Source organism: Pavona decussata, unplaced genomic scaffold (genome assembly GCF_977016875.1).
Source record: "Pavona decussata unplaced genomic scaffold, jaPavDecu1.1 SCAFFOLD_26, whole genome shotgun sequence".
Taxonomy (NCBI): Eukaryota; Metazoa; Cnidaria; class Anthozoa; order Scleractinia; family Agariciidae; genus Pavona; species Pavona decussata.
Genome location: NW_028145449.1, coordinates 235978 through 251145, shown reverse-complemented (window position 1 = coordinate 251145; position 15168 = coordinate 235978). Strand labels below are relative to the sequence as shown.

At 37.5% G+C, this 15168-nt stretch overlaps 1 protein-coding gene across 1 annotated transcript; it reads left to right on the top strand.

The window, feature by feature from the left end:
* Positions 1-205: 205 nt before the first annotated feature.
* LOC146485340 (glutamate receptor 2-like) lies at positions 206-14790 on the top strand. The gene is made up of 15 exons (XM_085103217.1): positions 206-227; positions 785-916; positions 1839-2078; positions 2752-2936; positions 3363-3410; positions 3651-3757; positions 4035-4182; positions 5038-5142; positions 5557-5676; positions 6176-6370; positions 7837-8197; positions 8545-8907; positions 10152-10322; positions 12934-13087; positions 13419-14790. The coding sequence occupies exons 1-15, from the start codon at positions 206-208 to the stop codon at positions 13483-13485; spliced, it is 2418 nt and encodes an 805-aa protein (XP_084959343.1). The 3' UTR covers positions 13486-14790.
* Positions 14791-15168: the final 378 nt, after the last annotated feature.

The following is a 15168-nucleotide window of genomic DNA, read 5'->3' as shown; positions in this document are numbered from 1 at the left end:
TAACGAGGTTCAAAGTAACTCGGGAATGGAATACTGGCATATTAAAGAACTCTTATTGTAATCTTTTACAATATTCAAACGCCATTTAAAGAAAACGCATTGATTTTGTCCTATCATTTATTCTTGCATTTTGTAGGAATCTGAGATGGAAATAACAACCTTCTTCAAAACTCTCATTATTTTCTGTTTCATACGGAAGGTACACATGGTAAAAATATTCACTTGCGGTGAGTGAAATGGTAATGGAGTAAATTTGTTAATTTATTAATTTTTTTGAAGCTATTAAAGTGAAACTTTTTCTTAGAGAAATATTTGAAGGTTCTTGTTACAGACAATTGTCGTGGTGTGGAGATCGTGAAAGCTCTGATTCGTTACAATTTTTATTTATCAGAGTTGTGGAATGGCTCGGGTTGTCTCAACACGGGTGGTAGTTAACAGAAACCATGACTTTCGTTACGAAAAATATTTATGAACAATTAAGCTGTGTGAACTATCTTGACCGGGGAGGCGGATTCGGCCCGCGGGAGGTTTCAGAGATAAATTAAGAAATCCAAAATGGCGGATCCAAGATGGCGGCAGGGAAGAGCAAATCACACAAATCCTGCGTCACATGACGTGTATTCTCATTTTACGGATGTCATAGGAAACGACTTGGGGCTATTATATGAAAATTAAGTGTCATTGACAGAGCTTTAAAATACTTGTGACAATAAATTGCATCGTTTTGTCTTGTTATTTGTTGAGTGACACTTTTAAATTAATTGCTGTTTCTTATCCAATTTAGGTGTCATTAACGTCTACTCAGCTGAGTTTGATGCCATAAACTACGCTACAAATGTGTCATCCGCTTTGAACAACGTCACGATAATTTTGAAAAACTTCAACATAACAAACGAGACTAACTTAGTTAGTCAAGGTAAGGTGCTAAAACTTGTTTATGGCAGTGCTACATGTCTCAGTTAGAAATATCTCGATGTAAAAAAAAAAAAAGATGGTATTTCAATTTCAATAAAGGCTATTAATTTACATGTACTGTTTTATCGGTGCGATTGATAAGTTATATCGCTTGGGTCAATTTACACATTACAATTTGTCGGCGGATTTTTGTTTTGTCGGTGAAGTGCAAGGTGAAAGAAGGCCAGGATTTTTTGGCCCAGTCATTTTCTTTGTCAAATTGAGCTAAATCGACCCGATTAATCGCCACGTGTTAATTTAGCCTTTCTGCAAACAGCCAGAATTTGTGTATTGCTTCTTTCCAGAGCTCGCCTAATCGATATCTGGCGATTGGTCGACTCTTTCTGTGGGCCTTGGGAAGTTTTGGAATGGTTTACTTGTGTAACCAATACGCCGAACCTTAACAGTACAACTAACCAATGAGAACACAAGTAAATTTTGTCAAGTCACGATAGGATTTGATTTAAATTGTTATTTTTGAGGAAGACAGTCTAGACTCGACGGTAGAACTTCTTTGTAAGCGAAACACTCTCAAAAAAGTCAACGATACGAATAACCCACTTTACAGTTGTGTGTTTATTGACCTAACCCGGTTGTTTAAAGGGTGGACAACTCTATCCAGCATATAAATCGCTATCCAGCGGATAAAATGTACTTTAACCAATACATTTTATTCCCTGAATAGTGACTTATCCACTGGATAAAGTTCTTCGCTCTTTGAACAACTACCTCTAACTGGTGGAAAAAGTGGAGGGTCGAGTTTTTAACCAATCACAGAATATAATGAAGCGAAACCAAAGCAAACGCCTAAAGTAAACAACTTTGACTATCATTTCACCTTACTGCTTTTTCATACACTCACTTTCCAATGACCTTATTTTCAGCTTCAGTCTTCCTGCAACAGAACGTCGTTGCACTTATCGAGGGAAGCAACTCAAAGATTTCTGCATGCGCACTCTCTACAGTAACGGGCATTCCTCTTATCCGTCTCCATGGAAACAGCAGGCCACTCGATCAATGTGAGCACGCGGTGCAGATGTCAGCGGGATATAAAGCCTATGCAAATGCAACGCTTGACATACTGAACACATTTCAATGGACTAAGATTGCTCTTGTATTCGATGGTAAGAAATCACTGAACAATGGGAATGTTTCATTCATAGTTAATCAGAGAAATTTTATGTATTTTTATCTCTTAAGTCTGTGATACAGGCTTACCCTCAAAAAGAAAATACGACTTTTCCCAAAAGCAGTCGAACCTATGACCTTTCGATTGTTAGTTCGCATGCTGTACCACAGAGCTACAGGAGACACGTTGGAGCTAAGGCCATTAAACTAGGTTCATAGGACAACATCCGAAAAAAGTATGATGCTATCTTTTAAGCCTGGTGAATGAATGATAGATGTATTTTTTTCAGTCAGTGAGACAAAGATACTTGAAAAATGAAAATCTGTGTTTTGGCTTAAAACATAACATCACGTTTCTTTCACATATAATTTCTAGTTTTTCTGCTATGAAACAACTACATCAGCAAATTTAGACTGGCATTGAACGAAAAACGCAACCAACATTCGAATGGCGCAATGTCTGCACTAACAGTTTACACAAATCATACTATTTTTTCCACAAAATGGCCCCATTTACATCCGGGAATATGCAGGCCTGGACATGTGTACACGTGTTTAAGTATTTTATTTCCTTTGATTCCGTATTAAAATATTAATTCATTTGTAAAGTTTATTGTTTTCGTGTTAAAGATGTTTAATTAAGTTCTTTATTAAATGTACCTCTTTCAGAGACTCGTTTGCACGAAGCTGGATACTTTCACGCCATATCCCAGGATTCAAAGTTCACCGTGAATTTCGTGCAAATTTTTGACAAACCATTGATCTCTAAAACAATGGAGCAGATAGCAGAGCTTGAACCGGAAATTATTTTGCTTTACACCAACAGTGAAAACATGGAGCTTCTCATGCAAGAGGTAACGGAAGGCACTTCTCGATACCTCGGTGTTTGAGTAGTCACACTTAAGGATTTCATTTAAAACTCGAACGTTAGAAGCAAACTGTGTAATATAATAGACGAGGATCAGTGTTAGACTCATTGGAATAGTCACACTTGAAATGACTCCATCCAGAGATCCAAACGCTACAACCACGTAGCATAGTTTGCTCTAGTTAAGTAAATGAACATTACAGAACTGTTCAGGATCAGAGCTCTTATTTAAGGGTCACACTAACAGACCGACAATTACAGTGACGCTTGTGGTGTGCACGTTTCTGATAATGAAAGGCTCAAAAACGTACACCACTCAGCCAATAGCAATATCATAGTTTAAACAGTATCATAGTTTAAACAGTTCAAGGGCGTTAACTTAACATTTCGTTTGCTTTTAAATTCATGACAGAAACCGTGCCAGACCAAAACTGAATATAAATGGATAGTTCAGGGCCAGGTAAATATAACAAATTCTTATACATTATCTCCCCAACACTATCCACTGGAATCTCAGAGCCTAATTTAAAAAAAAAAAAGTTTGACTGAAGGAGCGGAAATCAAACAGTATGCTTGGGAAACTATGAGCTGAATAATTATTTATTTTCCAAAGTCCTCCTTACACTGAGGAGAAGAAATCGCGTTAATCATAAATCTGCATCAATTAAAGCTCAGTTTATCTCCCCACTTTGTATTTCAGGCTCCACTAAATTTAACCTGTCGTCCAAACAGTGTGGTTCTTGGGATGAGGCTTCCATACATCGACAGTGCCGTTACCAGCAAACTGAAAGTTGCGGGGGGAAGTTTGTATAACGAGAACAGCAAGGTATGTTTATTAGCTTTAACAGATTAGTACAAATAAGATCTGAAAAAGGCAAAACATAGCAACTGACTGTGACCCAGTAAGAATCTCGAACTAAGTAAAAGTATGGCAAATAACTTAACATAAGATAAAATAACAAAATATATCACGAAATGTTGGTATGATGTCAATGACATGACGTGACATGAAATGACGTTAAATGACATGATATTACGTTACATAAAGTGACATGACATGTCATGATTTGAAATGACATTAAAGGAATTTATTTCTTCAGGAAGTTATTGGACTCGCTTACGATGCCATTCAAGTTTTCGGCCAAGCAGCAAACAGAGAACCGTGTTCTTCCATTAACGGATCTTCCATTAATTCACAAGATACAGCTGCAATGTTACATTGCATGAAAAAGGTAAACAGAGGATGATTATTTACATTGTGTTTGCCTCCGGTTTGCTAAAACTTTACTCTGCCCAGGCGATAAAGAAGACAGAAAGACAGTAAATTTTGAGCTGGGCGATGAAATACGAAATACCTTGTTTTTAATATGTCGCTAGCTCCAGACAAGAAAAAAAAAAATGCATGAGTTTACGAAGGGAACTCACCGTCGAGAACGACTCGTCCTGAAGACAGTTTTTTGTTCTTTGTTCAACGCTATCTTTATTTCTTTGTCGTCAGGTCGCCTTGTCTAATGGAATCTCTATAGATACTATTATAAAGGGAAGGTTACAATTTTATTCCAATACTGCGAAACGTGGCGTGCGTGAGCCTACTAAATGAACAATGTAGCTATATAGATCGCCAAGAGTATCCCAGTGATGTGACAGATTATGGGTTCCGTTTCTCGTCGAGAATCAGAAGCTTTTTTGTCCACGCTCACGACATTTTGGAGACGGCTTCTTTCTTTATTGTGACTGGTTATCGCGTCACCTCATCCTCAAACATATGGAAATCCAAGATGGCGCATTACAAGAACATTGTGACGTCACGTGACGTTGTATTCAGCATTTATTACCGTTTTTAAATACAACTATGTAAAAATATAATATCGCGAACAATAAAGGCGTAATAATAATTGTTTTGAAGGAGAGGTATTCGTAGGATTATCTTTTTTGTTTTGAAAAAATTAAAACTAAATCTACATGTTAATACCTTGCCGGTGCAGGAATACTGTTCTAGCTTACCAGTGAGACAAGATCAGGTGAATATTAAGAAAGGATCGGCGACATTAAGTCTTTTAATTCATACGCTGCTTTTCTATTAACAGATTAATCTGGAAGGTGTCACAGGGCCGGTGAACTTTAGCGACGACGGCGAGCGAACGGGAGTTGAACTGGAAATTTTAAATCTCCGAAACAATTCCTTTGTAAAAGTAAGTTCCACAGTAGATTGCTATCACTCGTCTCTTTGTACAGCTCGTTTCATGCGGGTTCTTCAAATATGAAATGGCTGCGTAACAGCGACTACTAATCAAGCTAAGAAAAATACAACTTATTTACCTAATAATTGTTTACCACACCTTTTTTATTATTTACTCTGATTAAAATTTTGAAATTAGTAATTTCAATTTGCTTATTTCCTTGCAAAGTTTATATTTATATTTTTAACACTTTAGAAGAGCTTATGTTCGCTGCAAATAAAGATAACTTGTTTACTAGAAAATCATAGGAAAGCCAGGCTAATTTATTTTACTTGTCTTTATTTGAAAGCTGGAGACCAATACGAGTCTGTCATTTGTCGAGTATTTTTAGGACAATAATGCATTTTTGTTTAATTTTTTCTTAAGATTGGTAGTTGGAATTCATCCAAACTTGCAGTGCTTTTTAGTGATGTCTTGCGGAATATGGAGACTTCGTCTTCTGGAGGAGGTTTGGCAGGAAAGAAGTTGAGGGCTGTTTTTATACTGGTAATGAGGACAGAAAACAGATAGTGACAATAACATACTTTTAAAAACAAACTGCATTCGGTGGATTCGAAAGTATAACGTTGGACCCGTTCCAGGCAATTCAGGCTTAAAATATCTCTTTGTAGGTGTATTACGTAATTACGTTTGTTTCTGAAGGACATCAGATCCACACTAAATAAGGACATTAAATTAAGGGACATATCATCAATACTAGCTGCAGTACTACTCTGGGTGATCCCCTTCGGCTGAACGTAACAAGGCAAAATTAAAATAAAATCAGAGTTTTTGTATAGTCATAAGAACATGGAAGCCCCAATTAGCAATGATATGCAGGAAAATCCTCAAAACGCTTATAGCTTAGCTGATAATGATAGAGGAGATTCTTGCTGAAGTTTTATTGCACCCATTTTGAAACTAAACAGGTAAGTCGTAAAAAAAAAAAACCGCGGAAGCGCTTATGCCCACTCATTTAACTTTTTTTTTCATTACGCCTTGGCAGGATGAACCATTCGCGTTTTTAGACAAGGCAGAAGACGGCACCGTTTCATATAAAGGGTACTGCATCGATCTGATAAATGAACTGGCGAGGAATCTCCATTTTACATATGACATCTACGTAGTTCCAGATGGCAAGTATGGTGGTTTAACGGACAATGGAACCTGGAACGGAATGGTTGGCGAACTAGTTAGACAGGTTAGCGTTGAAAGACGCGTTCAGTCCCTGGCACTATTTATTGTTGGCCAAAAGTTGCGATTTGTATCATTATATTCCAATTCAATCGACCTGTAAACGACTTAAGAAATTAGGAAAAAATATATTACGCACGTTGTTCTAATAACGCTACGTTAACTTTGAATTTACTTTGACGTCCGAGCAAAATAGTTGCTGGATATTTTACAAAACGTACCAAGACGACCGCTAAATTACACAGTCTGGATTAGAGCTGCTTATTAACAAGATCAACTAAATAGTAATTAGTCAAACATCGTTTGAAAAAATCCATCTATCCATCCACCCATCAATCAACAATCAATCAATCAATCAATCAATCAATCAATCAATCAATCAATCAATCAATCAATCAATCAATCAATCAATCAATCAATCAATCAATCAATCAATCAATCAATCAATCAATCAGTCAGCCAGTTAATCAATCAATCAATCAATCAATCAATCAATCAATCAATCAATCAATCAATCAATCAATCAATCAATCAATCATTTTTTTAACTAATCAATAAATCGGTTAATCATCTAATTAATTAATTAATTAATTAATTAATTAATTAATCAATCAGTAAATCAATGGGCCAAACAACCAACCAACCTACCACCCATTCAACCATCATTTAACCAAACAACCAACCAATCAACCAGCAATCGATTGATCGACCAGTCTATCAGTCTATTTAAAGGGGAAGTATCATGGGGTTTTTGACCTCTTTTGTTAAAAATGGTGAAATAAGACCTTCACTTTGCTACAAAATAATCCTAGAACAACGAGAGGGGAGAAATCAACTCAATTCTTGACAGGAACAATATGTAGAATTCTGTTCTAACGCATTTTGGGAACAAAAAAGCGAGAACTTGAAAAACATTATCCTAACATTTTTCAAGTTTCAATCCGTATCGGCCGACTCTGTCTCTAGCCAGAGGCACTAATCGACAGTTTTATTGCACTGGGGGGTTAATTTATAACAAAACTAGACAATAATTTTTTGTTTCTGTTGTCAGACAAACCTTTCTAGATTTTGAAATGACATCAAATTTTCGTGATACTTCCCCTTTAACTAATGAAAATTATGAATAATCTATCAATCCAGGTGCATCAATGCGTCAGTCCGTCAGTTGCTCAGTTAATCAGTAAATTAATTACTAGAAAAATTATTCAAGTATGCAACTGACCAACCATCAAACCAGTCCATCCATATAAACATCCTTCAACCTATCAATTTGAACTAACCATTTTCAATCAGTATAAGCTGTTTGAAACCGTCCTTCAGTATTGTACTATCGGTGGAATAATTCTAACGACACATTTAGTCACGTTTATCACCCACTTAGATAATGTTCTTGCGGAATACACCTAGGAGCATACGAAAGAGAAGAAAGATATAATTTCTGATAGTCTATTTGCTGTTTTTACATTTTACAAGAAAGCCGATGTCGCTATTGCTCCACTAACCGTCACTGAAGGGAGGGAAAAAGTGATCGACTTCATGATGCCCTTCATGTATTTTACGGAGGACATGCTCATCAAAAAAGAGATATCTGAACAAGAAGTGGATTATCTACAATTTATGAACCCATTTGAAAACGAGGTTTGGTTTTGCACTCTGGGCACTCTTGTGATCATCTCTGTCGCTGTGTTTGTGATAAATTACTTCAGTCCTTACGGATACAAACAAGAGGATGGGAAAGGAACGTCAGAGGAATTCAACTATTTCAACAGTTTGTGGTTCTCGGTAGCTTGCATGCTTCAGCAAGGGGGTGATAACACACCTAGAAGCTTATCAGGTAATTGACGATGTACGTCATGAAATACGCTAAAAGTACCTTGTACTCCTTGAACTTCAAATTAATTACCAATATTACAAAACAATTAAAAATTACCATCACTGAAAAAGACCATGATCCAAAGGACTTCTCCTATTCCATCATCATCAATTTTGGGTCATTTACGGGATTTGGGTAGTTGCATTTCCGCAGGCTTTCCAATGGGCTATCGTCCATCCTCCTTCGTCCTCCTCGATCGAAATACCATTTTCATTATGTAAACGTTAACTACTACATTTAATATTACAAATCCTAACACTTGTAAGATGCTGTCAACGCAAGAGTCAGGATGATTCATCTTATTTCAGGTCGTATTCTTGCCGGTTGTTATTGGTTCTGCATTCTGATCTGGGTTTCAACATACACTGCCAACCTGGCAGCTTTCTTCACCGTGAAGAATGCGGAAAATCCTATCAACAACCTTGAAGACATCGTCAAGACTTCCTATCAAGTTGGAGTTATGGATTCCTCAAGCACTGCCGCTTTCTTTAAGTCCAGCAAATACGAAACTCACCAAAAGATCTGGCAGAGAATGGAAAGGGACGACACCTTGGTCAAAAATGTAGATGAAGGTGTGGATTGGGTGAGGAAAAGAGACAAATTTGTGTTCATCACTGATGGCCCAATGCTTAAGCATATTGCCAACCAACCACCTTGCGATGTTAAAATAGGTAAGTATCAAGAAGAGAACGTTTTTCCTTGGAGTTTTTTTTTTCTCTGCATTTCATAAGAAGCTATAAGACCAAAACTGAACAATTCTGGAGAAATCAAAAATCATAAAAACACCTAAGGAACCAACCCCTTCTCGAAGCAAGCACGTATAACCAGTCTGAGCAAGGCAAATCATGTATAAACCGGTTACGATTGGCATGATTCTTTGGAAAAGGCCGTGCTTGAAGGACAAGTACCTGGCAAAGGATCTCGAGGCAGACAGAGTAGGAGACGGGAAGATTGCACCAGCGAGAGACTTGGATACACCACGAATGATTAAGCTGGGAGATTAGCACAGAATCGCTTTCTGTACCGAGCTACCGTGCATGTCGCCACGTCCTGATAAGGATACGCGAGCATTCATTTCATGAAAAAGTTGCGTGTATTTGTTTTCCAATGAACCACAAAGCCTAGTAAAACGGCTCTAAATTTGCCTAGGACAGTTGCAGGTTTGTTTTTTCTCAATAAATCACAAAACCCGGTAAAACCGCTTTAAGTTTGCCCAAGTTAAAAAACATTTAGAGTCTTTAGAATACTCTGAATTTAATTCTTTGCTAAAATTAGCAAAAAAAAAATAAAGTAACCCGCACTAAGTGACCACACCATAGGATTCCATCTTGAAAATATGTAACGTTATAATCATATCAATTTCTGTGCAGAGGAAAACAAATGGATTTATGTAATGTTTAAAGAACGTACAGGAGTGTTTTATCGGGTTTAAACCCACGAGGCGCAGCCGAGTGGTTTTAGACCCGATAAAACACGTGCTGCGAGTTTTTTGAACGGCTTCAAAAACATTCCTGGTAAAGCGTTTCAATAGAGTTCATAACAATTATGCTTTTACCAACGTTGGAAATTAGCTTACGAGAAAAACACCGCATACTACTGCCGAGTGTTTTATCAGCTGATAAAACACCGCATACTAATAAGGAGGAGGTTTATCGATATAAAGTCACTGTACGTGATGTATTATCGACCATTTGATAGGTCAATGGGCTTATGAATTATTAATGATTTTTGAAGCTGATCGCAACATAGTTAATTACTGTCCCATCTTCCGGTTAAAGGTCCTCAAAATAAAAAAAAAAGGTATTTTAGCTTCATATATATATACATCTTGCAATAATGACACTCTTCACTCGTTGTTGCAATGTAGTTCCCTGGGTACTGATACTTTTACTTATTTATTATTGTCAACTTTTAGTACCAGGATTAAGTACATCAAAAGGATTGTCATTTGCCTTCCAAGCAAATTCCCTGTTCGTGAATGATTTCACACTGGCTATTCTCCGACTGCATGAAAACGACTTCCTGGACGGACTCAAACGAAAGTGGTGGGAAACTGCAAACAGATGTCCTGACGAATCACAAACACGTAAGGGTAACTTAATTGTGTAAGCTGCTATTCACAGTGAGCTGCAACTGCTACTGTTAACAGATATCCTGGGAGCAGAACTCAATTAATGATAAAAAAAAAAGGTGCTCACGTGTACATGCGTTAACTCCTACAAGGACGTTTTACCGACTGATCATGTCGTTGCTGTGGAGATATTCCGCGGTTCTCTAAAGCTCTCATTGTGATAAGACCTCCACCGAATTCACGCAAAACAAACAAACAAACAACAAGACAGACAGACAGAGAGACAGACAGACAAAAAAATAGCCTCTGGTATCGTTCATTGCGGTTTTTTTTAAATATTCTATTCCTATGGCGGCAAGGTAAATTATACAAACACAAATAATATTAAACAGATACAGGTCCGGTTCATCATAGTACCGGCATGTAAGCGTCCGTGGATTAGAATATTTAGAACTAATTTCTTCCGTTTAGACGGTTTTATCAGCTAATACGTAATGAATGGAGTTGAGAAAGTATAGTTATGGTGAGATGCGCGCGCAGATTATCGTCAGTTATTCGCTGTCCTTGGGTATGTCATAAAAGGAAGTACTATTGCAGTTTGTTGAGCAAATTGCTTAAAAATTCGACTGAGTTATCTTTGGACTTTTACTAAGTCCTAAATAGCAACAATGTTCCAGTTGTTTTAAAGGTAAACAAAGAAAGATATATTAACTAACATTATCAAGTGTTATCTAAAGATTAAACCATAAAAAACCTCGTACGCAGGTTTGGCTGACATCTTTATACATACGTAATATTTTTACATACGAAATCCTCTCTGCGTGTACTGGAATAAAAAGAATTAATCCATAGCTTGTTCATCTTGAGGTTCCCCGCTAATTTTCATTTTCTTGAAGGATCCTTCACCATCTGCAATACGTTTGTCCAGTGAATTTTGTCGCCGTTTTAAATTTGGCTTCTCTTCACTCTGGCCAGATAGTCTTTCAGTTTGACAGTCCACATTGGTGATTTCCATTTCTGATTTTTTATCCATGCTCGATACAGATTCTAAACATCGAAGGCATCCGGCATCTTCAACCGATTCAGCATTTTCAGGCCACTTTAAACAACTTAACGATTCCTCTTCTTCAAGAGTGTCCAATTCTTGTTTCGTGTCCTTTCTAATCTGCCTTTTGTCGGGTGTTGTGGTGATTAAGGACATTATTGATTCCTTAGGAGAAACGTCTGCCATTCTTTATAGAACAACTGTATTAAAAGACAAATGTTAAAATCTGAAAAAGCAATTACCAACAATTTCAATGCGCTTTCTATATAACGTCATAGGAACTATGATAATGAAATTAAATGTGACGTAAACATTGTAATAATTGCAATTAGCCTCTAATCTCTGTTCTGATCATTCACGAATATGGCGGGATAGGCATATAGCGCTAACCATGCTTCGACGAAAAGTTTATGAAGGGATTTATTAGAACCTTTTGTTGAAACACTTTGCGCTTGAAATATTTAAGAAAAGTTTCCAGTAACCGCGGAAAAAATCGTAGGTTGCGCACGATTTCCTCTCCTCTGACTGTGCGCGCGCTGTGATTATTCAACTTTTGTCGTAACCTTGTTGTGAATTTTAGCGAGACATGGAGAAGGACAGTGGCAAGGGAGCTTAATGACGGAGTACTAAGAACGTGAGCCGACAGCAGACGATAGAGAGCACGCAGCTCACCATTAGGAATGTATGGAAAATGAATTTTAGCGAATTCTCAAATATAAGAAGGAACGATTTGTGCTACGTTAATATAACGGATACCATTCTTGAGAACAGAGGGCCTTAAGCGCTTATACATTGTTTGTCTCCGATAGCGGTCATAGTAAAGCACTAATAAACGACGTTTTTCAACTACAAGCGATGGTCGTTTCTCGGTTACCTGGCGACGATTCAATTAGATATGCATGAATTGCAATTGAAAAGCTCTAAGTGATGATGCTAGGGCAACAGGCGCAGTGGTGCAGGTCTCTTCCAGTAGGCCTGCATCTATTCTAAGTGCACCCTGATAACCTGCAGCTTAATTGTTTTGTTGTACGTTGCAAACGGTGCAGGTCGCCTCAACAGGCGACATCGTACGCACATCGCATCGCGCACACTGATGATCATTATTTATTGTAGATATTTATAATGGAATGTTTATTCATCTAATGAGGGCAAGGCTCAATAAAGACAAGGCTTAAAAAATCGTTCTGATGTCAAACAGACTACTAGACAAGCAATATGCACCTTGAGAAACATCTCCGACAGACAACGTGAAAATTCGCATTTTTACGCTCATTCACAGAGTGATTTGCTAACTACCGATTGAATGGTCGCGAAATGTATACTCTCAGCGAAATACGACCAATTTAGAGGTGATGGTAATTCAACACGAGGGGAAGAACGGAAATGGTTATTGAACCTCGTGCTCATTTGGTTAAAAAGGCACGGGTTCGACCCCTGACGTTCAAGTCTTCAGTTTCACGCTCTTGACATATTGAATACAGAATGAGCTCCACATTTGTTTTTATGGACAAGTTTTGTTTCATTTTGGAAACCACGTTGTCATTTTTAACATAACTTGCTTTGGCCTTTACTTTTTTTCAGCTTTGTCTCGGCAGCGAATCGGCTTGAAAAGTATGCTGGGAGTGTATCTGGTGCTGATCACCGGGATGTTCATTGCATTCATGACCATGATTGGAGAGATCTACTGGAACAAAAAACAAATTAAACAATCGATTCTGAACAAATTGGTGATAAGGTTTGTAACTTGATAATGTTAACACTTGAACCTTATTGTTGTTGTTTCGTTTCAAACTATGCCAAACGTAAAAGCAGATCGCTTTTCTTGGACACAAAATGGTCCTTGGACAACAAATAACAGGTACCATTCACAAGTAATTTTCGAAAAGAAGAGGAAAAAAAGTCATTTGCGGTTTTTCAGAGACACAAGGAAACAACTTGAAAATATTGGCCGATACTTTTTTACCCTTTTTTTTATCTGGGCCATAATAATGTAATAAGTGTAACAACGATTTGCCTTCAAAATTCTCCTCTGACGCGTATTTTTTTTGTTTACCTTCTAATTGCAGACCAAATCTTCGACCTGTTCAAGTCACGCCATCGCCTTCGTTTGAAGAGAAAGGAAAAGATCCTTAGCTGCTCCGTCTTTTCTTACCCATATGGAACATTATCGCAGATGCTTGCACTATACGCTTTTTGATATTATTAATAGTAGTTTAACGAACATTTCTGCATGGTATTTGTCATAAGTAGAATCCAGTAACGTGTCGTGTGCATGTCTGATTAAGGGCAATTGTATAAGAATTTATTGCTTTTTCTGGTCGTATAGATTATTCCATCTTTAACCAAACTGCCGACAGAATCAATGCAAGGAACTGAAAAAGAACGCACCAACTACCAGAGTGAAGACAATGGATGTCGCTTTAGACGTTCCCTTGAATCAGTTACTGTCTGGATAGTTTCCTGTATCTTAGCCAAAACTGCTCACATATTTCACAAGGAGCTCTTTCTGACCTGAAATTACTCTTGAAGCCACGAAAGCAAAATATTAAGTGATCTGTCCAAGAAGAAACAAACTGTAAAGTTTTTAGCGATTTCTTTGAAATAAATGGGAAATACTTGAAAAATTGGTCTAGGTTTTCAAGTAATATATCAAACACGAGGATTTTCAAACACCCAAAAGTGGGTTGAAAACAAAACTGAACCATTCTTTGAAAGTTTCCATCGATTCCACCGTGACTATGACTGTTCAAAGCGACACTTAAAATAGGTTACTTTGCCCTTTATGATCAGAGTCAGCTGAAAGATTTGTTGCCAGTAGCATAAAGTTGCGAAAAGCTCGGTTTACAGCTTTACGCAACATTACGGCGTGTTTTAAGGTTTAGTATATCTGCTATTTCGTGCTGTGATATAATTTAAATCAGAACTTTATAAGAGTACCCGAGTTTGTTATTCAAATGATATGCAGTCCACATGCTCTGGTCTCCAACTTATACAGTGGACGATATCCGCGTATTTATGGAACGTCAAAGAACGATTCCCGAAAAATCACTAACAAGTCGTAGGTTGCCTAATCAGAGACATCATGTTAAACAAAATGTACACAGTTTGTTTCACTTGATCCTGAGTAAGGCACACGTGTAGCACACGTGAAAAACCAGCAAGATCAGTAACTGTGATTTCAATGAAAAGGAAGACATGTTTGCTTTATTGTATAATAATAATAAGTAGGTCAGGGGCAAGTTACAATTGCAGCGAGGCCGCTTTATTTGAATTAATGACATTTTTCAAGACAAAGCTCGCAGGGAAAACAAACAAAAATGGTTGTTTGTGTACATTAACATGTCAAAGAAACTGAAAGATGGTTAACGAATGGGACACATTATCAATAAAAAAGAATAGCTGTGTGGTGTTATAGGTATATAGGCTGACCTTTGTATAAATAAACGTTTTACATCAGTTCACGTGTCAATAAAGTATTGTTATTCAAGTCTTGGAGGAGCCTGGCGTTGCCATTTTTATAATTAGTTATTCACTGATTAAAGATTAAAACGGACTTGATTGAATGACCATTACTATTCAGCCCAGTGGATGAGGCCAGGCAGGGAGTGCCTGGGCTTAAACTAAAATACCTCAGTCTCTATTCAGAGCGAGGCCCCGTCTTTAAGTACATGGACGTTTGAATCAGTTCAGTTTGAAAGGACCCAACAATTAGTTCGACACAAGCAGGTGAGTCTTATTAGAACGTGATACTTTTGGTATGCAGGACCTGATGTGAGGTGGCTTGCGGCACTGCAGTATTTTTTAGAAACTATTCCC